At 31.3% G+C, this 18167-nt stretch overlaps 1 protein-coding gene across 3 annotated transcripts in view; it reads left to right on the forward strand.

The window, feature by feature from the left end:
• Positions 1 to 18167, forward strand: part of LOC130805538 (protein argonaute 4B-like) — a 33629-nt gene that overhangs the window by 13165 nt on the left and 2297 nt on the right. Inside the window, exons 1-13 of one of the 3 annotated variants that reach the window (XM_057670317.1) lie at positions 13929 to 14101; positions 15322 to 15558; positions 15639 to 15844; positions 15938 to 16165; positions 16248 to 16384; positions 16487 to 16584; positions 16677 to 16774; positions 16871 to 17033; positions 17123 to 17239; positions 17342 to 17449; positions 17614 to 17676; positions 17752 to 17865; positions 17946 to 18111. In XM_057670317.1, coding sequence (XP_057526300.1) covers positions 15328 to 15558; positions 15639 to 15844; positions 15938 to 16165; positions 16248 to 16384; positions 16487 to 16584; positions 16677 to 16774; positions 16871 to 17033; positions 17123 to 17239; positions 17342 to 17449; positions 17614 to 17676; positions 17752 to 17865; positions 17946 to 18111 — 1729 coding nt within the window. In that variant the 5' untranslated portion in view covers positions 13929 to 14101; positions 15322 to 15327. Of the gene's footprint in view, positions 1 to 13928; positions 14102 to 14230; positions 14438 to 15321; positions 15559 to 15638; positions 15845 to 15937; positions 16166 to 16247; positions 16385 to 16486; positions 16585 to 16676; positions 16775 to 16870; positions 17034 to 17122; positions 17240 to 17341; positions 17450 to 17613; positions 17677 to 17751; positions 17866 to 17945; positions 18112 to 18167 lie in introns of those variants that run through there. The other 2 variants (XM_057670320.1, XM_057670324.1) reach the window with 2 other exon arrangements.

An 18167-nucleotide genomic window follows, 5' to 3' on the forward strand; every position in this document is an offset into this window, starting at 1 on the left:
TAAATTCTTTCACAAAAATATATAGGAAAAAATTACTTATAAAAAACTTAAATTTAACAAGTCAAGAGACTCTTTTTAGACTCATGATATTCTGGAGGGTTTGGATCTGAGTCTGGGTCTGAAAATTTTAAACCCTTATTATTCGGATCAGTGTTTGAATTCATTAAAAATAAATGGGTTTGGTTCGAATCTGGCCGGATCCACTCCAAACCCGCCTATAACCACCCATAATAGTGTCATAAGGATGTTTTTATGCATCAACCATCGGATTTTGTTGATTCTGTTCATCCAAATTATATTTGCAAATTGAATAAAGCTCTATAAGGGTCTTAATCAAGCTCCACGTGCATGGTTTAATAAGTTGGCCCACTTCCTGCTCTAATGTACGTTAATTTTTCATTCTAAATGAGATGAATTATTTTGTTTCTTTAATATACTTTACCTATTTATTATTTAAATTATGTTATATGTAGTACTATTTTGTTATACTTCTATTACTTTGAGACGTAATAAAATGCCATTAGATGTGAGTGAAAAAATATTTATGATATTAAATTTTGTTGTCACCAATTAATGTTAAAAGGGTGATTTAATTGTTTGAATATATTTTAATAATTAGTTACAAGTACGCAATTAGGTAATGAAATATACATTATACATTCATAAATTTTTCAACAATTATATATTTCAAGTATATTAAATTGTTATCTCAATTGTCAAATCACCATTTTATACTTGTTATGATTTGGGCGTTGAACAGACTATCTCGTTTGGTCAATATAGCTGTTCACATATTTCCTTTTTTATACTTTATACAAATGATGTTTGGTCTTCCTTCAAATTGTTGTGATCCAAGTAACAGGGTTGTGTGGTTACTTGAGACTACCTTATTTATCTTGAATTATTTGAGGTGACAACCTATTATTGAAATAGGTTCAGGGTAAAGAGTTGATATACTAACGTTCACATCCCATCAAATTAAAAATTGAAAAATATAATTTTCATTATTAAATATCAATTAATAATTGATTGTGATGTTAGCTTCACAAATTGTTTTTCAATCTTAATTATTTTACGGATAAAGTTGGAATTACTCAATTTAATAATTTTCAAAGTTTTTCTTTGTCTTTCTTACATTTTATTTTTGCATGTTAATGAACTTTAATAAAAATTTGGATTTGGGTTTTAAACTTTAATACATTTTAAGACTTATTTAGTTTACGATTAAGTTTTGAGGACAAAACGCCTAAAATATAATATATACAAACTTTTTTGATTTCAATTAAGAAAAATATACATAAACTTGATAGATACAAGACTATATGTATATATATATATATATATATATATATATATATATATATATATATATATATATATATATATATATATATATATATATATATATATATATATATATAGTCTATGACCTTACATATATCATGCAACCTTAGATAAAATCCTTACATTTGAAAGAAATCAAGCTAGTTGAGATAACATGGACAAGCTAACAACTAACTGAATAAGCAACTTGAAAAACCCAAGTGGAGATAAAAAAACGTTATCTGATCATTTATAAATAAGTATGTTTACGTTTTGAGAGCAAAAACTTCTTAAAATGAGTTTAATGTAAAGCCATTAAACTATGTTTGTAACCTTTAATATCTTTAATTTTAATTTTTTCTTTGAAAAAATAATATTACATATAGCTTTTGAAGGAAATAAGTGTCCTAATTATTAAGTGTAACTACTAAAATATAAATAGGATATAATATGGAGATTAATACATTCGATTATATTAGGTGGTCATAGTATTTTGCTAGAATCCAACTTTGATCTGTATATTAATTAGATTAGTATACTGCTATTATTATCGAGTCCTATAAGGTCACATATATAAGTTACCAATTGGATAAAACAATACTAATTGCATAAGATGCTCTTGGGACTATTTAGTGAAGGAATTATTAGTATGAATTGATGATATATTTTAATTGGGAATTAAAACACAAAATTAATTCATTTTGATTATTACATATAAATGTTATATGTAACCATCAAATGGGTATGTGAAGAGGTGTTGCACTTATGTATAAATAGATGCACTTTGCTCATCATTTTCATAACCTTGTGTGGTATTTCTCTCTACCGATCTCTAACTTAAAAGTAATAAGAGTATTAGTATTTCTTATTCTGTACTAGCATACGTGGTGATCCAATTGATGCTTGTGGACTAATACTAGAGCAACGACACTTGTAGTTCTAATCTCATTTGGTGACATTACATACTCGGTCGTACCACGTGGAATTCACACATCGAGGATATGATCTTATATATACTTTTTATATATTAATATATGCATGGGATTCTGTTTTAGGGGTAAAGAAATATGTTTCTTGAAATTTCAATGCATCTAAATTCCTACAATGGTATCAGTTACAGTTAGCCTCTTGCATATTTTAATATGAAAATATGCATTTTTTTATTTTGATTTAATTCGGTGAGATTAAAATGTGGATTATGATTGTATAATTAAAATTAGGTTTAATTAAGTTGGATTGAAACTATATATAATTAAAATTGAATTTTAATTATTATAAGTACTTATTATTTTAAACTATATGATAATAAAAATAATAAATTGAGTTATTTTGATGTATTTGACACTTATAATTCAAGAAAGTTAAAAGCAAAATGAAAAAAAAATTAATAAAAAAAAAAAAGAAAAAAAAGGAAATTTGAAACACAATTCTTCTTCACGTCATTTGGTGTTTTACCAAATTTTAACATCAAGATTTAAAAGTGTGATTTTAGTATAATTCTTTTTCGAAAATTTGTTTTTATTGTTTGAATTAGATTACCCAACAATTAGATTGTTGTTTGATTGACTAATTCAAACCCAAAAATGCAATTTCATTTTCGTTTTTCAAACCTTAGATTTTTCCCAATTTGATTGAATTCATGAACTTTGTGATATTTCATAATTAATCATTTCTAAACTATAATTATATGATAGTTATATGTTTTGCCCTTATTTTGGAATTATAATTTGAACATTTGATGGTCGAATTTTCACAAAGTTGCGAAAAACTTGTGCAAAAACGGCCACTTTGGCGGCTCGATGGCTCAAGCCACGGTAGCTGGCATGGTTTGGGTCGTTGGCGTGTGGTCAGGGACCGTCTTGGGTCTTTTCCGATGGTCTTTGTGGATGTTGCTTTTGGTGGCAGCCATGGAAGGCTTCTACTGTTTCAAGCAAGGAAAGGGGAAAGTAGAAGGGGAAGGGGATGGGTCGCGGGCCTGCTGGGCGAGTCTGGGTTTTTTTTTTAATTTTTTTTTTTATATTCTCTCATAATTAATCCAATGCAATTATAAATCAATTAATTTTGAATTAATTTCCACTTTTAATTAGTAATTTAATAAAATAATTATGATGGTTTAAATTTTCTGTTTTAATTTGGTCATTGAATTGGGAACTTTGACCAATTAAGTAAGATTCTTATGTTTTAATTTTATTAATGTGATTAATTAAATTCAATGATTAATGCTTTTAATTTTATTGATTGCATTTTTATTTATTAAGTTATTACTTTAATCTTATTAATATGATTAATACTATTAAGTTGTTCATGTTTTAATTTTATAAAAGCATGTGTTTTTATTTTATTACGGTGATATTATTATAAATTATTTGTTTTATAATATTTGATATTATATCTTGCGGTGACTAGTATGGCCCAAATATTCGAATAAAGGTTTACGATCTGTGTATCGGTTATTCTGTCGTAATTTTAATATGACGTGTATGTCGTTTGTTTTTTTGTAATTTATTATTTTAATTGTAATTTTAAAAAAAAATACTTGTAATATTCAAGAAGACAAGGTCCAAGAAGACGAAGAATGGAGATTCATGATGTGAGAAGAATGGAGCCTAAAAGAATAGTCTTTATGTTTTTTTTAGGGGTCATACTAGGATCACATTTATTATCTGCATTTTATTATTTGCTTTTAATATGCTTTGCTATATGTTTATGTTGTTTATTTATTTACGTGTTTATTTTTAAATAAACCAACATAGAATATAGGTCCCTAAATAATATTGAGTTATGCTTTTTCAAAATAAAACATCTATAAAAGCCTTTATCATTAGTGATAGGTTCTGCCCAAGTAGGGTGTTGCTAATTGATTTAGAAAGACGTAGAGTAAATTTGAAAATTTTACATGTTTATTTGGTTATGCTCAACAAAATTATCAAAAGGATTTTGGGTTTTGAAGCAAAGGATAGGATGTAGATAGTGTTATCACCTATCAACCAAGAATTACAAGAGTTGTAATTAGTAAAAGAGTTTACTTACCTTGATAAAATAATATTAAGAGTAGGGCCCAAGTCCGCTTATGATTATTTTAACTAGGATCTTGGAATCACTTACTTCATAAGGGACAAATAAAAAATATGTTTTATGGCTTTTATTAATTTTAAAATTATTTAGAATAAATTAAAGCTATATTTTAATAAACATATTGAAGTTTGCATGCCTTTTTATTGTAGATATCATGTCTAGTAACAACACTTTACTTATCAATTTGCGTTCAATCCTTGAGAAGGATAAACTGAACGAGAAAAATTTCCTTGATTGGGAAAGGAACTTAAGAATTGTTCTAAGGTTCGAAGGAAGAGAGGATGTTTTCAAAACCCCTGTCCCAACCTTAACTGCTAATTCTACGGATGAGGAGAAAGCAACTCATAAAGCTATCTCTGATAGATCGGTAATTTTTACTTGTCTTATGTCAGCTTCCATGGACTCAAGCCTTCAAAAGAGGTTTGAGAAAATGGATGCTTACAATATCATCCAGCAATTGAAAATCATGTTTTGATTGCAAGCTAGAGTCAAGAGGTATGAGACTCATAAGGCTATTCTTGAGTGTGAGTTAGAGGCGGAGAAGCCAGTGGGAGAACATGTCGTCAAGATGATTGGTCATTTTGAAAACATGAAAGACTAGGCTTTCCTTATAGCCAAGAGTTGGCTACTGACATCCTACTGCACTCTCTTCATGGTGGGTTTGAACTTTAGGTTGAACTTTCACATGAATGGAGTTGAGAAAAATCTTGTTGAGTTACGTGGGATGCTCATTACCGCCGAGCAAAATATCCAAGTTGAGCCTAAGAAGGAAGTTCTCATGATTCAAAAGGTAAAAAGGTTTAAGAAAGCTGGGGCTGGCAAGAAGAAGCAACAAAAGGGAAGACAAGTTGTTGTTTCCAAAGCTTCTGATAAGCCAAAAGTTGTTGCAAAGCCAAAGGTAGTTGCGAATAGCAAATGCTTCTATTGTGACAAGATCGGTCACTGGAAGAGGAATTGCCCCAAGTACTTGAATGATAAGAAGACTGGTGCTTCTACTTCAGGTATCTATGTTATAGAAGTTAATTATGCAAGTACTACTTCATGGGTATTTGATACTGGTTGTGGTTCTCACATTTGTACAAATGTGCAGGGACTTACAAGGAGTAGGAAATTGGCAAAAGGAGAGGTAGAATTGCGTGTTGCGAGCGGTGCAAAAGAATCAGCTGTAGCAGTTGGAACTTAAAGGTCCACCTTCTAGATTAATGTTAGTACTAAATAAATGTTATTATGTTCCTAGTATTAATAAAAACATCATTTCTATTCATGAGTTGGATAAGGAAGGATATTCATTTACAATAAAGAATGGTTGTTTCTCTATTTGTTTAAATGATATGTTTTATGCCAGTGCTAATAGTTCTAACGGATTATATTTACTTAATAAAGAAAATAATATCCTTAACATAAAAAGCAAGAAACGTCGGACAAATGATAATAATCAAACCTATTTATGGCATTGTTGTTTAGGCCATATCAACTCAAATCGCATTCAGAATGTGAATCTTGTTTGATGGGAAAAATCACAAGATCAGCCTTTACCGGAAAAGGTGAAAGAGCAAGTGAACTCTTAGGCCTAATACATACAGATGTATGTGGACCTATGAGTACAAAAGCTAGAGGTGGTTACAATTACTTCATAACCTTCACTAATGATTTAAGTAGATATGGTTATATTTATTTATGAAACATAAGTCGGAATCATTTGAAATGTTCAAAGAGTTCCAACAAGAAGTTGAGAACCAACTTGGTAAGACAATAAAAGCATTACGATCAGATCGTGGTGGTGAATATTTGAGCCAAGATTTTATTGATCATTTGAAAAGTTGTGGGCTTCTCTCACAACGAACTCCACCTGGAACACCACAATTGAATGGTGTGTTTGAGAGGAGAAATCGAACTCTATTAGATATGATACGATCTATGATGAGTCTTGATAACCTTCCAGTATCCTTCTGGGGATATGCTCTTGAAACTGCTATTTTTACACTAAACAGGACTCCGTTCAAGGTAGTAGATAAGACTCCATTTGAGTTATGGAGAGGAAAAGTTCCTAGTCTTTCTTTTCTATGTGTTTGGGGTTGCAAAGCTTACGTAAAACGTTTATAAACAGACAAACTCGCTCCCAAAGCAGACAAATATTTCTTCATAGGTTATCCTAAAGAAACACAGGGCTATTACTTCTATAGCCGTCATGAGAACAAATTGTTTGTTGCTAAGGATGGTACATTCTTGGAAAAAGATTTCATTTCCAAGAAGGTAAGTGGGAGTAATATATTTCTCAAAGAAATTCGAGATGCGCAACAAATGGATATGGATCACCCTACGTTAGAAGCAAAAGTACTTTTGCCATTGCCTATGGTTAAGGAAATGCATCAAATGCATGATACTCTTCCTATGCATGACTCTGTGCTGGAAGAAGTGATTCCAACACTTCCTCCTACTGCTTCACTCAAATCTAGCTCGTGCGAAAATTCTCAAATTGTTGAGAAGAATATTTCTCCTGTTGCTGCTCCCCGTAGGTCTAGTAGACCAAGAGTTCCATCTAAGAAGTATGTGGATTTCAGGTTGACTGAAAGTTCTGAAATTGTGATTTTAGAACGTGAAGAACCTACTAGCTATAATAATGCCTTGACAAGTCAAAACTCTGATAAGTGGCTTGGAGCCGTGAATTCTAAAATGAAATCTATGTCTGAAAATTAAGTATGGAACTTGGTTGATATGCCTAATGAGGTAAAACCTATTTGTTGCAAATGGATTTTCAAATTGAAAACAGACAAAGATGGAAACATTAGTGTGTTCAAAGTAAGGTTAGTGGAAAAGGGTTACAAACAAGTTCATGGTATTGACTATGATGAAACCTTTTCACCAGTAGCAATGCTTAAATCCATTCGAATACTCTTAGCGATTGTCGCCTTTTATGATTATGAGATTTGGCAAATGGATGTAAAAACTGCTTTCTTGAATGTTTTCTTGGAAGAGGATGTGTATATGACACAACCAGAAGGTTTTCATGATCCATAAAATCCTAAGAAAGTATGCAAGCTTAAAAAATCCATTTATGGATTGAAGCAAGCATCTCGGAGTTGGAATCTTTGTTTTGATGAGGCAATCAAAATGTTTGGTTTTCTCAAAAATGAAGATGAACCTTGTGTTTACAAGAAGTTTAGTGGGAGTAGTATTGTCTTCTTTGTTTTATATGTTGATGACATATTACTCATAGGAAACGATATTCCCATGCTTGACTCAGTCAAAGAATGGCTAAATAATTGTTTTTCTTTGAAAGACCTTAGAGAAGCTGAGTACATTTTGGGGATCAAGATCTATAGAGATAGGTCTAAATGATTGATTGGACTTAGTCAAAGAACTTATACTGATAAGGTTCTTACAAGGTTCAAAATGGAAAACTCCAAAAGAGGTTTTCTCCCCATGCAACATGGTTTGTCTCTAAGAAAGACTCAATGTCCTTTAGACATTGATGAGATTAAGCGAATGAGTAGTGTAACTTATGCTTCAGTAATAAGGTCCATTATGTATGCCATGATTTGCACTCGGCCGGAGGTTTCATATGCTTTGAGTATGTGTAGCAGATATCAATCAAATGCAGGTGATACACACTAGAATGCAGCTAAGAATATCCTAAAGTACTTGAGAAGAACTAAGGATCATTTCTTAGTCTATGGAGGAGAAAGTGAACTAAGGGTTGAAGTTTATACTGATGCGAGTTTCCAAACAGACAATGATGACTTCCGATCTCAATCTGGTTTCATCTTTTGTTTGAATAGAGAGACTGTAAGCTGGAAAAGTTCAAAGCAAAGCACAATAGCTGATTCTACGGCAGAGGCTGAATATATTACTGCAAGCGATGCAGCAAAGGAAGCAGTATGGATGAAGAAATTCATTTCAGATCTAGGAGTAAAACTGAAAATGGGATTGTCTTGCATTGTGATAGTTAAGGTGCCATTGCTCAAAGCAAGGAACCAAGATCACATTCAAAATCCAAACACGTTCTCAGGATGTTTCATATCATTCGCGAGATTTTTCATCGAAACGATGTGATTATTTGTGAAATTCGTACGTATGACAATATTACTAATCCGTTAACTAAACCTTTACCTCAACCTAAGCATCTGAGTCATACTAGGACTTTAGGGTTGAAACATATGGGGGAGTGGCTTTAATTATGTACTATTTTCTTAAATTTAGTCACAAATGTAAAGACATTTGGTTATGTTTGTTTATGTTTATCAATAAATATGAATGTTCTTATTTAATTATGGTTTGGTGTTAAATAAAATGTCCAAAGTATTTAATAATGTTCAATAGGTTTATCAAATACGTGATTTGATGAATGAAACCCTATAAATGAACTCAAGTTATTTAAAATACTTTTTGTCCCTAGTCTAAATCATTAATTTGGACATAAATGATTTTCAAAAAGACTAGTTTGTAAGTTAATTGATAGCGCGATTTCATGAGCTATAGGAACATAGAGATGTTTAGTTATTTACATGGATATGTGTGGTGATACATATTGGACAGACCTACTTGATATTCTTCAAAATTTTATGGAGGATTTCATTGTTATATTTATTGGATTCCCTTGACATGAGTATAACATTATTCTCAAATAATGATTAGTATTTTCTTGACATTCTCAAACGCCGTGCCGTCAAAGGAGGTAATAAAGGGATTGCTCAGAATTGCTAAAAATTAAGTGGGAGTTTTGGTTATACAAGACTAGATAAGTCCTCCTATTATTTGGATTGGTGTCTTTCGCCTCTTGAAGAGTAAAACTAAAAATGCATGGTCGTGCTCAAATGGATTAAAGAGTTAATCATTTGTTTCAACAGTTCATGCTCTAATTTCAAGAAATAAATTTGAACATTAGTATATGTGATGTGATTCGTCATTATGCTATCAAAATTTGACATTAAGTGACTTAAGGAATTTAAAGTTACACACGTGTTTTAGGACAAGTAGGAGATTGAAGGAAATAAGTGTCGTAATTATCAAGTGTAACTACTAAAATATAAATAGGATATAATATGAAGATTAATACATTCGATTATATTAGGTGGCCATAGTGTTTTGCTAAAAACCAACTTTGATCTGTATATTAATTAGATTAGTATACTGCTATTATTATCGGGTTCTATGAGGTCACATATATAAGTTACCGATTGGATAAAACAGTATCAATTGAATAAGATGCTCTGTGGACTATTTAGCATAGGAGTTATTAATATGAATTGATGATATGTTTTGATTGGGAATTAAAACACAAAATTTATTCATTTTGATTATTACATATAAATGTTATATGTAACCGTCAAATGGGTATGTAAAGAGTGTTGCATTTGTGTATAAATAGATGCACTTTACTCATTATTTACATAAGCTTGTGTAGTATTTCTCTGTATTATCTCCACCTTAAAAGTAATAAGAGTATTAGTATTTCTTATTCTGTACTAGCATACGTGGTGATTCAATTGGTGCTTGTGGACCAATACTAGAGGAACGACACTTGATAATCTAATCTTATTTGGTGACATTACATACTCGATCGTACTATGTGGAATTCACACATCGAGGATATGATTCTTATACATACTTTTTATATATTAATATGTTCATGAGATCTTGTTTTAGGTGTAAAGAAATATGTTTTTTGAAATTCCGCATAATGCATCTAAATTCCTACAGCTCTTCCTTAACCAATTTTGTTATTCAGTAAGAGTGTAGGTAACATTATTTTTTAAAAAACTTTAATTAATGAATTCAATAAAATAATAAAAAAATAAAATAACAATAAATAAAAAATTATTTATTTATTTATTTATTTATTTTTTGCTATTAAATAAATCAAACTTAGGTTTTACGTGACTTTTCTCTCCCCAAACCTTCCACTTACTAATAATAACTACTTCCCACATTTCTCTACCATGACTCTTTCCTCTGTTTCTATATTTGTATAAATTATTGGACAGTAATTTAACTTTTTTTTTGGGTGACTTTTCTCTACCTAAACCTCTTTTTCTATTTTTTTAGCCATTTTCATCTTGGAATTTGTAAACAATAATTTCACACCAAACGTTGGATTCGTAGACGAAGACAATTTGAGATATACCTAAAATATTATTTTAGGTTTGTTTCAGAAGGTAATTATTAATGTTCTTTTAATTAGGGTTATCCTGTTAATATTATGTGTTAAGTGGTAATATATTGAGATGTATAATTTTGTTTAATTATTACATTCTATAAATTTATTATTTAAATTATGTTATATCTTTTATTATTTTGTTAATACTAATTATAAATTATATTATTTTAGTGACAAAATAAAATGCGTTAATTTTGAGGGAGAAATATTTATGAAATTAATTTTTGTTGCCGCCAAATATTACAAATGAATATTTTGAAATATAAATACTTATTGGAAACAATTATGAGATTTGTAATGTATATTTGATTTCATGATTGTGTGCTCATGGATGATTATTAAGATATATAACTTACCAGCGTTCTTGTTCTTTTAAATTAATAATTAAAAAATCTAATTGTCATTATTAAATATCAATTAATAATTAACCTATGTGATGTTATCTGTACAAATTGATTTTCCACTCAATTATACATTATTTTCTTAAATCTTTTTGAATCGTAATTATTTTACAATTTGATGATAATTGATTGGGGTTGAGAAGTGAGGTTCATCTTTAAAATTAATTTTATTAGAAATCATATTCATAGAAATAGATGTGCGGTAAATATCCCATGATTAAGATTTGATTTATGTTTTTATAATGTGTTTTTAAAATTAATCTTAATTGTGGAGTGTTACACGGTAAATCATCAAAAACATATAATTAATTATTTTTTAGTTTAAAAATTAAGTTATATATATACAATATTATTATAATATTTCTATTTAACTAATTTAAAACTGATATGTTTGATAATTCAAAAAAGTAAATTATTTATTAATTAGGGACATTTTTAGTTGAAGTTATTGAATTAGCTGATTACATATTTAATTTTTAGCGCCATGTAAATGTTATTTTTTTATAAAAAAATTTATGTTTAATAGAAATATGGGTATAAATATTATATTACAAGCAGCTGTATGGGTTATTTGTACTTAATTTTAGGGGTTAAAATGTAAATATATAATGCCCTTATAGTAAAAGTTGTTAGGTAAATGATGTTATTATTGTCTAAAAATATGATAAAATATGAAAAGATTCATAATAGAGATAACTTTTTGAAATTTTCATTGAGAGAAAACAAGAGGAAGGGTTTGGCACTTGGTTGTGGGCTTTTAATTGTTGTTTTTTAGTTTGTTTATTTGACCAATTAAAAGTATTTGTTGTTTTAGTTAGCTTTTACGCTAGCTGAAAAATACAATTGTTTATGGAGATGTTTAAATTTAGGTACCGGCTATTGACTGCTTATTAAATAATAAGTAGTTAGCAAGCCAAAAGCCAACAAAAAAGTGAACTAGAGTAGCTTTTTTATTTTGGTTTAAAAGTCAGCTTTTCAGCTAGCTTAAAAGTCACTTACCAAACACTTTTTTTTAACTATTTGACCAACCAACAAGTTAAAAGCCAAAAAAAAAACTATGAATCTAACATAAAAGCCAAATACGTGCCAAACACCCCAATAACGATGGGAGTATAAATTCATATCAAAAAGGTTATACCTAATACAATCATTATTTATACAATCAAACACTTGTAAGGTTGTAGGGGTGTTCATAATCGGATACCCCGCTTTTCGGATACCCAAAATGTGTCGACTCGATTTATCCAGATAGTTGAATAATTGTGTTGTGTTTTTCTTTTAATTTTCGTGCATAATTTTATTATGTTAGGTTATAGCATAATAAGCTTTTGCAACAAAATTTCTTTTACTATAGCAAAGTTAAGAATTTTGTGGAAAAATATGGATTAAACGAATTTGGACTGCGCAACAAATGATGAAAGTATGAAATGAAGAGGTCGGACTTTTGAGGGATTATCAGCTTGCTTTAGGGGTGGTTGATCATATCTGCTAGAGTACCCAAATAATATGTGCTACCCGAACCGGTACATTTTTTTTTATAAATTGACCCACCATTAAAAATGCAGTCAGCAGATCGATGAGTCGGATCAAACGGATCAGACTTTTTATATCAATTATTACATTTTAATTAAAATATTATTTTAATAGTTTTGATCCACATGTTTTTACTTCTAATTTTATTTTAATATTTTTAAGTGTTTATGGTTATTTATTATCTAAAATATATTTTTTTCTTAATTCTCAAAAAGTAGGGACAATTTTAAAGGAACAAAGAGACTGTTTAGTACTCCCTTCATTCGTTAATGAAGTTGAATGTTCACCGGAATTAAGAAAATAGAATTTTTAAGAAAGTGGATATAATATTTTATTGAATTAGCTTATTGAACAATTTTTGCTTATTTTGATATAAATGAAGGGTTGGGTGGTCAAATCAACTAATGTTAGTGTTTGGTAAACTAACTGGTTGAAACAACTTATTAATATGAATAAGCTGTTTTTGAACAAGCTGCTCATAGCAGTGGGTTCATAATCAGTTGGTCAAACCAGTTAATAAAATCAACTGGTCAAATCAGCTATCAACCGTTTATCAAACACCTTCTAAATTTGATGGAAAAAAGAGTAAAAGCAATAAACATTAAAAAAATATAAAAGAAATTTAGTGAAAAAAAATATGGGGACCACTACAAATGAAAAATATTATTATAAAGTGGGAAACATGTGGGGATAATAATAAATATAATTAAAATGAAGTTAGTGAAATATATGCGATTACCATTAGGGGTGTTCAAAATCGGGGTACCCGGGTCGACCCGGATCCGAAAATCCGGGTACCTAAAATTGTGACTTGGATCCGACCCGGTTTTGATTGTTTCCTAAAAATTGTGTTTTTTTTCTTTATTTATTTTAACATTTTTTTCCTTATTTTTTATATACCGGGTCGAAAACATGATTTTTTTTAAGAATATAATTTTGTTTTTTTAAAATTGGAGCTAAATTAGGCAAAATATAAATATATTTTGAAATACGCCGTTTGAAATATTATTTAAGGACAATAATAGAATATAATTTAACACATTACTTTGAATTTTAATACATTTAATTGTTTTTTAGGGTTAAATGATTATAATATATTAATTATATCATATATTAAGAATAAGCATTTTAATTTTATTTTTTTTTAAAAAATATATACAAAAACGGATATCGGGTACCCGGTTTTACTAAAATCGATATTCGGATCCGACCCGAATACCCAATTTTGACAAACCGGGTTAATTTAAATCGGATATCGGATAATCCAAATCGGGTTTTGCAAATCGGATTTTTTTGAACACCTCTAGGTACATGTATTATTTAAATATTAAAATAAAGATGAATAAAGTTTTTCTAAAAGCTTTTTTTATTTAAATTTGTAATATAATCATAAAAATCCTTATAAAAACAACAATAAAACACCCAAAAAAAAGTGGGAACTTAAAAGTGAGGGGTAATTTAAAGTCCGTGCACAATAACAAATTCCAACTCTTCTTAGTTTAAGGAAAATCTTTATTTAACTTTCCTAGGGTTCTGTCAGCACTCATTCCATTCGCTCCCACTCTCCCTCTCTGCTGTGTGAGTACCATCCATAGCGTCACTCCTCTTTTAGGTCTGTACTCATCGATCTTCATCTGTTTCGTAACTTTCTTTCATTTTTACTTGTTTTTCATTTGATATAGTTTTTTTTTAGTATAATTTAGTACAATGCAGTAGTTGATTTTGAAATTTTCTTTATGGGTTTCTGTTTTTTTTCTACTTTTCCGTTTTGTTTGTACTTTAGTGATTTAATTTAAATTATTACTACTTCGTATATGAGTAGTGAGTATTGGACCACAAAACCCCCCATCTAGTGACGTACTGTCTTCATTATTATTGCATTTTTGAGGGGCTTGAATTGTTAGAGAGCCGGAGAAGGTTCGGAATCATCAACGTCATTCGAGTGTTGGTATTAATTTTCATAATACCTTCTTCTATGGCTTTGCATGTTAGGAGTAGAGATTTGTGCTGTATAAGCTTTTGTTGATTTGGTTGGTTGACTTCAGTTTAGATCTTAGACTGCTTTGTTTTTGGGTTTCAATTATTTCTAAGGGCTCTAATACTTTAATTTCATAGTTTTATTTCTGCATGTTGTGATTTGTTTTTTGTTATGCTTTATGGGAATGAATAGGGTCTGCTTGTAGTGTATTTGGTTGTTTAATTGAAATTGTCTGTTGGAGAGGGTGAGTGAACATTTCCTTGGATGGTTTCGTTCCTTGTATGTTGATGTATATGGGTGTTGTCATAAACCAAGGAATTATTTGTGTGTGTATGTTCATGCATGTGAGATTGAAGTGTTAGAATGTTCATACTTATTTTGGAACCTTAGTATTTGAGGGGAAATTATAGGGTCTAAATGCGTGGTTTCGCATTGGTTGGGTTTCTTTTCTGATTACACCTGTGCCTGCTTTATGAACTTAGTTTCAGTGGCAAAGTTATATGCACCCATTCTTTAAGTATGTAGTTTCTGAGATAATGTGATTGTAGCTCTTTCTTCTGTCATGGTGATTATAGCTTGTTTCTGAGTATTTGGATGATGTTCTTCCTGTGGTGAAATTGGCTGTCTATTGATTTTTTTTGCTTTTGGAGTTCAACTATTTTCATTAACATTTGCCCTTGTTGAAATGCAAATGATCTCTGTTCCTTTTATGGAGAGAACTCTTGATTTTTCGAATTATTCCCCATGGGCTGTGTTTTCTTTTGTAATTGACGGCTGATGAAATTTGTTCTTGATATCAAACATTTTTTGTTACTTTATTATTCACCTTGCTTTGTGTTGGCTAAAACCTGTAGAAGAGTATGGATTCCCATGATGAAAACGGATCGGCTGAAGCCTTGCCTCCACCTCCACCCCCTCCAGCTGAAATTCCCCCAGACGTTGTTCCCATTAAAGCAGAAGATCCGCCAAAGAAGAAACGTCTTCCTATTGCTAGACGTGGTCTTGGTACTAAAGGACAAAAGATACAGTTGCTCAGTAATCATTTTAAAGTCAGTGTGTCTAATGTGGACGGTCACTTCTTTCACTACAGTGTATGTTTCTATTCCCTTTTGGTGTCTCTTAAAATGTTACCATTGTAAATATAGCTGATACTGCTACATAACATGCACAGGTCAACCTCATGTATGAGGATGGTCGCCCTGTAGAAGCTAAGGGTGTAGGCAGAAAAGTGCTTGACAGGGTTCAGGAAACATATGACACGGAGCTGTCCGGCAAGAGCTTTGCTTATGATGGTGAAAAGAGTTTGTTTACTGTCGGAGCACTGCCAGGAAATAAGCTGGAGTTTACTGTTGTTCTGGATGAAGTCACTTCAGCTAGGTAATGTATAATAAATTGCCACAGCTTCTCTATTTATTTATTGTTGAAGTTGGATTCTGTTACTAATGGTTGATGCCATTTTGTTCTCTGTAGGAATAATAATGGTAACGCAAGTCCTGAAGGGCGTGATGATCCAAATGAGGGTGATCGAAAGAGAGTACGACGCCCGTACCACTCAAAAACCTTCAAAGTTGAACTTAGTTTTGCTGCCAAGATTCCTATGCAGGCCATAGCAAATGTGATACGTGGCCAGGAAAATGAGAATAGTATGGAAGCCTTGCGAGTGCTTGATATCATCTTGAGACAACATGCTGCTAAACAGTAATGATTTGTCACTTGATCCATGAAATGTTGACTTGTGTTTGTCATCACTTGTTATCTTAGTTTTTTTTGCTACTTGCAGAGGCTGTTTGCTAGTTCGACAATCATTTTTCCACAATGATCCTAAAAACTTCGCAGATGTAGGGGGTGGTGTCCTTGGGTGTCGAGGGTTCCACTCTAGCTTTCGAGGAACTCAATCAGGATTGTCTCTGAACATAGGTAATTGGGGTTAATTCTGAGCTTTTTTATGAACAGTTTCACTTCCTTTTTTTTTTTTTTTTTTGTCTATGCAGGTGCTTATACTGACTTGATGTTGAACAGATGTGTCCACTACTATGATTATCCAGCCAGGACCTGTTGTGGATTTCTTGATTGCTAACCAGAATGTTAGAGATCCGTTCTCAATTGATTGGACTAAGGTAAACTTTGCTTCACTTAATTTTGCTATTGAGTTTTTTTGGTATGAGAATCTCCTTTTAATTTTAACTGTGAATATGTGAATATGCTACAGGCGAAAAGAATGTTGAAGAATTTGAGGATAAAGACTACAACTTCCAACCAAGAATTCAAGATATCTGGGATTAGTGAAAAGCCGTGCAGAGATCAGACGTATGTTTACCTGTTTCTCTTATTAATCTTGTCTTCTGTTCACAACAATTGATTGTAGCAATTTAATGGAGTCCCCTTCTTGTTCATTCAATGAAGGTTTTCATTGAAGCAAAAAGGTAATGATAATGGTGAAGCTGAATCAGAAGTCACTGTTTATGATTACTTTGTCAATCATCGCAACATAGAGTTGCGCTACTCTGCTGATCTACCGTGCATCAATGTTGGCAAGCCTAAGCGACCAACTTACTTCCCACTGGAGGTGAATTTGAATATTGTGGTGCACCAAGTTTCATCTGATTTTGTTGTAGTAACTTTTATTTGTCCATTTGTTGCAACTTTATTTTGCAGCTGTGTTCACTTGTGTCACTTCAGAGGTACACAAAATCTTTATCTACTCTTCAGCGTGCATCACTTGTGGAGAAATCTAGACAAAAGCCTCAAGAGAGAATGAGTGTTTTGTCTCATGTAGGTGCCACAATACTTATGATTACATTTATTTCTTGTCATAGAAGTTTTATGAAAATGCTTTGATTGGCTATTGAGTTGGTTTTCTCCTTCTTGATGCAGGCTTTGAAGGTTAGTAATTATGATGCCGAGCCGTTGCTCCGATCTTGTGGTATCTCTATAAGTAGTTCATTCACGCAAATTAATGGGCGCGTTCTTCAAGCTCCTAAGGTGATTTTCTGGTTTAAATGTTTGTCTCCAGTGTCTCATGCTCTCTTGTTGATATTACTTAATTTTCATGCCTACCACTGAGAATTAGAGTTTTTTCGTCAGAATCTTTGGAGCTTTGAGCAAAAAAGTAATTCTTACAATTGCTTATTTTAACTTGGTTTCAGTTGAAAGCAGGAAACGGGGATGAGTTCTTTCCACGTAATGGACGTTGGAATTTTAACAACAAGGTGTGCTTCTGACATTAGTACAGTTGAAGTTTGATGCTTGCTATGTTCCGTTCCTCATAATATGTGCTTTTGCAGAAACTTGTGGAACCTGCCAAGATAGAGCGCTGGGCAGTTGTAAATTTCTCTGCTCGTTGTGATACTAGGAATCTCGTGAGGGATCTGATCAAATGTGCTGAGATGAAAGGCATTGTAAGTGTCAGATCATAATGTTTTTAAGTTTCATTTTAGTTGATTAATTGGAATCACACTCACCTGAAAATGCATTTTAGGGGATTGAGCCACCTTTTGATGTCTTTGAAGAGAACCCTCAAAACCGACGTGCACCACCACTTGTACGGGTGGAGAAAATGTTTGAGGATGTACAATCCAAACTCCCTGGTGCTCCTAAGTTTCTTCTATGCCTTCTTCCAGAGAGAAAGAACTCTGACCTCTATGGTATTTTTTTGTTTTAACCTGCATTAATTGAGATCCATAATTGAGGTTTTGTGTTT

The sequence above is a fragment of the Amaranthus tricolor genome, chromosome 1 (assembly GCF_026212465.1).
Source record: "Amaranthus tricolor cultivar Red isolate AtriRed21 chromosome 1, ASM2621246v1, whole genome shotgun sequence".
Lineage (NCBI taxonomy): Eukaryota > Viridiplantae > Streptophyta > Magnoliopsida > Caryophyllales > Amaranthaceae > Amaranthus > Amaranthus tricolor.